This window comes from Rhamphochromis longiceps, linkage group LG2 (genome assembly GCF_057381845.1).
Source record: "Rhamphochromis longiceps isolate RC_006_pf linkage group LG2, R_longiceps_female_GT1.1, whole genome shotgun sequence".
Lineage (NCBI taxonomy): Eukaryota > Metazoa > Chordata > Actinopteri > Cichliformes > Cichlidae > Rhamphochromis > Rhamphochromis longiceps.
Genome location: NC_140558.1, coordinates 2,490,157 through 2,497,848, shown reverse-complemented (window position 1 = coordinate 2,497,848; position 7,692 = coordinate 2,490,157). Strand labels below are relative to the sequence as shown.

Sequence of the window (7,692 nt, the reverse complement as noted above, 5' to 3'; positions counted from 1 at the left end):
TCTCCTCCGGGTCAGCCTGTTCTGTGAGCCTGCTCACAGGTCGGAGGTGGTGGGCGAACACACGTTTGACTGGCACCTCACCGTGCATCAGATGACACCGCAATTAAACCACGTTATACGCAGTGATATTTCTTTCACTGTAGTGGTAAAGAGTAATTTCTGGATATTTAAATATAATAACTGACAAATTCATTCGTTAATTTTATTGTATAACGTAAAATTGGATTATGTCTGTATAAAGATACCAGTTTAACCATAATCAAATGTTTGTTTCCAGTAAAGGGGCAGGATGCTCCGGAGTGGTCGTTTGATTTATCGGTGATCTTGGTATCAGGTCTGACAGGAAGTTTAATCAACCGCGGTGCGAACGTGCGAGTCGAGAGGAAGGTGCTCTCTTCAGCGAAAATGACTTTCAACCGGTTGCTGTCCAGGGCTGTTTTCGTCAGCAGAGGTAAAATCACGAAAAGCTGTTAATTATCGTCGTTAAAATTTTTAAGGCTACGTGATTTGGCTCGTTATTTAAAACAGTGACTGTTTGTTTTGCAGGCTGACCTTAGCTTAGCTTAGCTTAGCTTAGTTTAGCATTCTGGTAGCATGAATTGGTTTTGGCTTTATAACTAAGGGGTAAAATAAAACATCAAAGCTAAAGACTGGTAAAGTATTAGCAACTGCTTTCAACCCAGGTTTTCAGTGCATGTTTTGTTTTGTGTAAAGATTAAAAAACATCTAACAGGTCATCTACTAATCACGGTTGGTGGTTCGATCCTTGACTTGCCAAATGTCCCTAAGCAAGATAATAAGCCCAAGTTGTTCTCCAATGTATCCGTTAGTGTGGATGTGTGTAAATGTTAGAGTTAATAAAAGGTGCTTGTATGAACAGGGAAGTAGAAAGGCGCTATATAAGAACCATTCCATTTACCGTTACTTGGACTGTATGAGTACTGGCTGCCCATACAAAGACCGTGTTTTTCATGTTGTTGTGGTTTCTCATTGTTCCAGCTGGCTGCAGGTCTGCTTTCACAAGCTCCAAGCCTGATATGACCAACCCCAACTGGTTCAGAGTGGGTCTTGCTTTTGGAACATCTGCTTTCCTATGGGGCTTGGTGAGTGCATCATTTCATATGTACACCAAGGTGCTGTTTTAGAAGTAGCTCCACTGTGAGTTGATGCAGAACTGAGACTTTGGTCCTGAAAAAGCTGATTATGTAGTTCAATCAGGTCTGAGTGCATTCGCTGTGACTTGAGTTGTATTCAGAGTGCAGCATTTGTTTGCATAGGCTCTGTGGAGTTTAATGTTATGTGAATGCAACCTATACCAATGTCACGTAACTTAGTTTGTTGGAGAAAACGTGCTAGCCAGCAGATTGGTTTCAGAGTGTGTTACCTTAGTATTTGTTTCAGAGTTTAAGTTGGCTCACTTGATTAAAAAAAACTCAGAGTAGGGCAGGGAAATATGGCCAAAAATAGTTATCATGGTATATATTTTGAAATTTGCCATAACGATATAATTGACGATATAAGTGACGCCAGACAAAGTACTTTAAAACTCCACAACTTTATTGGTGCAAAAAAAAAACATCAATGTATTTTCACTTAAACAAGCAGCTGTTTTTTATCTGCATTAAAGTTATATAAACATTTAACAGTGCAAATGCAAATTCCTCGCTGACAGTTTAACCAAAAGGTATTTCCAGTGGAAACTGGCCGACATATCCTCAGCATAACCATGTAGAATATCCACAACACTTAAAAAGAGGTTTTAATAGCGACTTATTTTCCAAAAAACACGGTAATAACGATGATCCGCTAGCACGCTCTACCAGACATTGTGCTTTGGTGTGTATCTGACGGACGAAAGCTAAACCAGTTCCACACCACTGAACCATTTTTACAAACCAATTCTGATTCGTTTCATTCAACGATCCACTTTCGCCTTTCTCATTCTCTGTCACTGCCATGCTTTTTCCACCGTGTGCGTATGAAAATAAAGGCACCGTGCATGCGCGTTTTACCCATATTCTATCGCGATATTTCATTTTCTTATCGTTGCCCAACATTGTACCGGTATTACCGTGAAAGGTATAAAATGGCCCAGCCCTAACTCAGAGTTTCCTTCATGTCAGGGTAAACCTGCATTCTAGACTGCCTCAGACTATATGTTGTCAGAGTTTCCCTTTTATTTGTTTCTGGTTGAATTCTGTTTAATGCATCAAACTGGAAGTTTACACTCTTGACTTGCCTTTAAATGCATGTATTCATGTCAGGCAGAATGATTACAGAGTGATTTTCTTGAGCCTGAATCCTGGCTGGGCTGTTACCTCACAGTATGAAGGTTCCCAGTTTGAACCAGAGCTGTGACCCTCTGTGTCGAGTGTGCGTGTTCTCCCTGTGCCTACAGATACTCTCTCTCTGGGCACTCCGGCTTCTTTTGACAATCAAAGTCATGCAAACTATTATATAAGCTATAGAACAGCGGTCCCCAACCCCCGGGCCTCGGACCGGTACCGGTCCGTGGTGCAAAAAAGGTTGGGGACCGCTGCTACAGGCTAAAAGCGTGACAAAGATGGTGCTTAGTGTTGTCTCTATGCTTGTCTTAATTTTACACAGTAGAGGGCAGCAATGAGCAGCAAGATTTTTTTAAATGTTTTTATTGTTTTTACTGTAACATGTGTTTTGTTCTGAAGCTCGGTCCATAGTGTGTCTGGCACCTGAATTTAAGTGGTTTTAAGGATTTTTAAAAAAAATAGTTCCTTCAATGTTAGTCTTACAATCAGACATTTGACAGCCATTTCTTGTAGATCTGCGGAACAATACAGGAGTTAAGATTACGATGTGATGTATTTAAAATAGGGAATTGACAAACGCACATGTAAGTGACTTGTGGCTTCTCGGCCTTCCATTTGCAGCTCTTCAAACAGCACAGCACAGACACTCATGAGTACAAAGTGAGGAATGGCCTGGAATAACCTACAAAACTCACAGGTGAGCGCCTCTAAATACTGAAATTTAAGTGGACACTACAAGTATTAAAGCTAATTTACACAAGAGCGCCCTTCACAAACAACTGATAGATTTAACACTGCCTGTAAAGATGCATTTAAGAAGTAGGTTTCTAAAGTTTTTGGAACATATTTAGTGCCATCAGGTGCAGCTGACTCAAACAAGCTCTCCTCCTCACTGCCCTCGTTCATAAAGTGCTCTATAAACCGTAGCCTAGCTAGCCAACAATGTAAACTGACTTACTGCTTAAGAGACAGAAGAGTGACAGTGGACAGTATGGTAAACCCTTGTTGTTTTTTCTTTATTGCTTGGGGCAATTCAAAAGACTCTTAAACTGCTTTTAATGTTCCGGTCTCGTTGCTTTCCACTGCATTGCTGGTCCTGTCTGTTACCAGCACTGGCACGAGATGGCTGTAAACATGTTCTTAAATCCAACTTCACAAACAGGGCTCCGTGGTGTAAATTAGGCTTTATACATGTAATGTTTCAGTTTAAATATGAATCACTGATCAGTTATACATCTTACTATTATTATTGGTGCTGTGTAGTGGTGCAACGGATCACGGTTGATCCGTAATCCAAACCGATCCCACTCCACGGTTCGGCACGCACGTGATCCAAAGATTCGAAAAAAAGTATGTGTATGGTGGCGTGGTCAGTCTGTCAAGCGATAGCTATGGTCAGCGCTGGCGGTCCAAGTGGAGGAGCAGAGGAGTTTGTGGCATTTAAGCAGCCCTTTGCTGCCCAGTCCGACCGGGCTAAAGCTGTTACAGAAGCTACTGCGGTGTTTAGCTGCAGACGGGAGGCCGTATTCTGTTGTGCCAAACAAGGTGTTTAAACTGTGATGGACGTGCTTGAGCCACGCTATGATATCCTGTCGCGCGTCCACTTTAGTGGCAAGATCGTTCCAAGCATGTATGAGCAGGAAAAGTTTAAAGTTATGGCTGAGCTGTCCCAGGCATCTTCTGTTGCCCAACTACAAACGGGTGGAGCTCCAGGTCAACGGAAAGCTACGTGACCATCACAGCGATGCAATGAGCGGTGTGTATTATTGTAGGGTCTGCCTTACATTATAAAGCGCCTTGAGGCGACTGCTGTTGTGATTTGGAGCTTTATGAATAAAATTGAACTGAGTGGTAGATACAAAGACTGTACTGCACTATATTGAACCATAATGTTTTTAATAGTTGTGTGGAATGAGTGTTGAGTTGAATGTTTTTAACAGGCAAAAAAAAACTTCAATAAGTAAATAATTAAATGTTCAATTTTTGTCTTTTTTTGCCGAACCGAACCGTGAGGCTTTTGATCCGTTGCACCACTAGTGTTGTGCAGTGTGATGATATATCTAATTGTCTCTTTTCCTGTCCAGGAGGTTGTTGGTGTTGGTCTGCTTCTTTCTGGTTTGTCTCGTCCCCATTTCTCAACGTGGATTACGTGTAAATAAAAACATTTATCATGTGAACGTACTTGACTCACAGTCATTTTGTACATATTGAGTTTGTTTAGATGCTACTCCCAGCAGCACTCTCATACAGTGTTGTTTTGGTTTTGAACGTCTGCCTGAGCTGCATTCGTTCTTAGAAAAACACTGAACACAATGAAGCTTAGAAAGTAAAAGGTGTAAAGTTTGAAGGAATTTAGCCAACATAACGGTGATAAGACTACATTTTATTCACTTCTTGAATTCAAACCTAAAAACAAACATGGGATTGTTTCAGTGTAAAGTTTGAAGGGAAACAAAAATGTCCCTGCAGCAGTTTAGTAGGTTGTCTGAGCTCATGACCTAAAGCAGGGGCGTCCAACGCCAGCCCTCGAGAGCTACTGCCCCCAGCTTTTAGATGCATCCCTACTCCAACACAGCTGAATCAAATGTTTGGATTACCTCTTCAGCATGCCGTCAAGTTTGGCAAAGGCCTGGTAACAAGCCAATCATGTGGTTCAGGTGTGTCGGAACAAGGATGCATCTAAAAGCTGGGGGACGGTAGCTCCCGAGGGCTGGAGTTGGTTTATCGGTGAGTAGAGTACAATAGTTTAAACTGATCTCTGATTTATTTTATTTTTTTGAACTGGTGAAAGTAGTTCCATTGTGTAAAATAACATACTTCACTAGTTGGAAGCGATCTGTACTAAGCCATGCTAGCAACCATGGTTCTTTTTTTTTCTTTCCATAGTTATGTTGTTATGTATTTGTTTTTTATTACCGTGTGGTGGGGGCGTGGTCTGCGGTGCCACTGCTGGGGAGCTGAGCTTTCTCCCCTTCCACCAGCAGCTCACCCACCTCAGCCTGGGCCGGAGGTCAGCGAGTGGGAGGGACCTGCCAAGCCGTCACTGGAGGTCGGGTCCTGCCAAGCCTGAGGAGAACTGATGGATCGATAGGCAGTGATGTCATACCTGTTGATGGCTGCAAAGGTGGCCCAACCAGTTATTAGGTTTAGGGGACAATCACTCTTTCACACAGGGCCACGTCGGTTTACATCTTTTTCCCCTTAATAATAAATACCTTCATTTAGAAAGTGCATTTTGTGCTTACTCGTGTTATCTTTGTCTAACATTTAAGTTTGTTTGATCTGAAAATTATGACGACCTGGGGTAGAAAGACACTGAAGTCTAACCCAACACTAATGTGTACCAGTTACCATAACTTATGTTTCACTGAGGGTTAATTGTGCTCAATACTGGCATGTTGAATATAAATAACAAACATGTTTAAGTTAACCAGTATAATGAATCAGAAAGTAGAATAATAGTGATTCTAATAACATGATGAGGCTGTAGAAAGACAGAGGAGGTGTGGGTGGAGATCAGACAGCAACGTGACTGAATGACCAAAGTGTGAAGATGTGACATCAGTGAAAGACGGGTTTCTGGGTTCTTCCCACTTGTATAGATATCTATTGTTCAGTTGATTGAATTATGTTTTTTAATTAGTTTGAGTATTACTATTTGGTTTGATTTTGCTTTGCAGCGCTCCTGCTAAATTGCTTTGAAAACATTTCTTGCAATTAAAGTCTAAATTGTGGACACTAACTTTTTACCCTTTTGTGAAACAGTAAAAGTCTGAGTGTTATTCTTTATTAGTGCAAAGAGCTCTTACAGGCTACCCTGGCCATTATACATTAATCTTTCCTCGCAGGAAAGATCAACAGGGAACAGGTGGGACTGATAAGGTTTGACCTACAAGGCTACTCAGGTTTCTCCTTATCCAGGACAGACACCTGGACAGTTTCACGGTAGTTGGGACTGGGCGAGTCCCCTCATCCACATCGACTCCAGCTGAACTCTGAATGGGAAAGAGCCAAAACAGATTCCTTGTATTGGAGTTGTAGGCCCTGCAAATCGACATCCAGGGTGTTACTTCCACTACAGACACCTCAGAAAGAAAAATGCATTTTTTTCTACCGTGTTTGCAAAGATGTTTCATTATACTGAGCAAACAGCTGCTCAGTGGTAGCAGAAGAAAACAACTTTATTACAAATATTTTAATCAGCATCATTTTCATGGTTACCTGAAGATAACTTGAACATCTATTTGCATGAACTGAAGATAGCAGCCTTTACCGCGAGATCTTTAATCTGGTCAAAACAAAACAACATACTCAAATTGATAAATCTGCATATGCAATATGTGGAAAGCAGAGAGTAAAATATTTAAGCAAATCTAACCAGTTGACGTAAAAAAAAAAAAAAAGAGTTAACCTGGAACATTTTTGATGAACTGAGAGTTTTTCTGGTGATTTGTGAAATATGTGTGTCAATTAAATATTACAGTGATATTAAAATGTGGTCTGTAAATGTTTTGTTTGTGATCTCTTCCTGTCCAAAGGGAGTTTTTCCTTCCCACTGTCGCCAAAGTGCTGCTCACAGGGGGTCATATGATTGTTGGGTTTTTCTCTGTATGTATTATTGTAGGGTCTACTGTACAATATACAGCATCTTGAGGTGACTGTTGTTGTGATTTGGTGCTGTGTAAATAAAATTGAATTGAAAAATTGAATTTTGGCTGACTACAAATATTTGTGTTACATTATACCAGACGACGATACAATTATTCACTCGAATTGGGAGAGGCTAGTAAGTTTTACTTCACTACATGCACTCTGTGCAATGCTAGTTTTAATTGTATAAATACCCCCAAAATGTAACTGTTTCCTTAAAAAGGTTCATATGCTGACTAATCTTCTGACTGTTCTTGGCCACAAAACACTTGAAACCATCAATAACGATCACAACATGAATAAATGTAGGTTCGAGCAGAAACAATTATTTCAGTTTCCACAGCAGAAGTTTTCTGCATAAATCAAGGACAATTTATTAACTGAGAAAAGTTTACACATACTGCTAATTATGTGGGCAAAATATACATGTGCATAGTCAATATTTAAAAAAACAAAGTGAAAGATTATTTGCAGCCTTTTACAAAGACTGTCTTTTCCAAAATATCATTTAAGACTGGATCATATTTGAAAGGATCTGTTGTTTACCATGAAACAGAGACAAATATTTCTCCTCTAAATTCCTGAATTATTAGTTGAGCTTATTGCTCATTGAAGAGACACAAATCAACCTTTTGCCACGGGACTAACATTCTTGCAAAAATATGTCTGACAACTGGCATTTCTTCACAACAAAACAGGAAAGAAAAGACTGAATATGAAACTCTTATATCCCACTTGTGGCGATTCTCCAACAGAT

General features: G+C 40.4%; 1 protein-coding gene across 3 annotated transcripts; it reads left to right on the top strand.

Moving 5' to 3' along the window:
• The first annotated feature begins 4 nt into the window (after nucleotides 1-4).
• ndufc1 (NADH:ubiquinone oxidoreductase subunit C1) lies at nucleotides 5-6,994 on the top strand. 3 transcript variants are annotated; one of them, XM_085414570.1, is made up of 5 exons: nucleotides 5-145; nucleotides 278-451; nucleotides 1,000-1,103; nucleotides 2,907-2,982; nucleotides 4,370-4,462. In XM_085414570.1, the coding sequence occupies exons 2-4, from the start codon at nucleotides 406-408 to the stop codon at nucleotides 2,964-2,966; spliced, it is 210 nt and encodes a 69-aa protein (XP_085270696.1). In that variant the 5' UTR covers nucleotides 5-145; nucleotides 278-405; the 3' UTR covers nucleotides 2,967-2,982; nucleotides 4,370-4,462. The 3 variants fall into 3 exon arrangements, with proteins under 3 accessions (XP_085270696.1, XP_085270678.1, XP_085270688.1); XM_085414552.1 differs by lacking the exons at nucleotides 5-145; nucleotides 4,370-4,462 and adding an exon at nucleotides 6,134-6,994 and having other exon boundaries at nucleotides 281-451; XM_085414562.1 differs by lacking the exons at nucleotides 5-145; nucleotides 4,370-4,462 and adding an exon at nucleotides 5,270-6,127 and having other exon boundaries at nucleotides 281-451.
• The last annotated feature ends 698 nt before the right edge of the window (nucleotides 6,995-7,692 follow it).

Coding starts and splice junctions, on each gene's coding strand:
- ndufc1 (XM_085414552.1), top strand. CDS start 406: ATGACTTTCAACCGGTTGCTGTCCAGGGCTGTTTTCGTCAGCAGAG. Junction 452..999: donor GGCTGTTTTCGTCAGCAGAG/GTAAAATCACGA, acceptor TCATTGTTCCAG/CTGGCTGCAGGTCTGCTTTC. Junction 1,104..2,906: donor CTGCTTTCCTATGGGGCTTG/GTGAGTGCATCA, acceptor TTCCATTTGCAG/CTCTTCAAACAGCACAGCAC.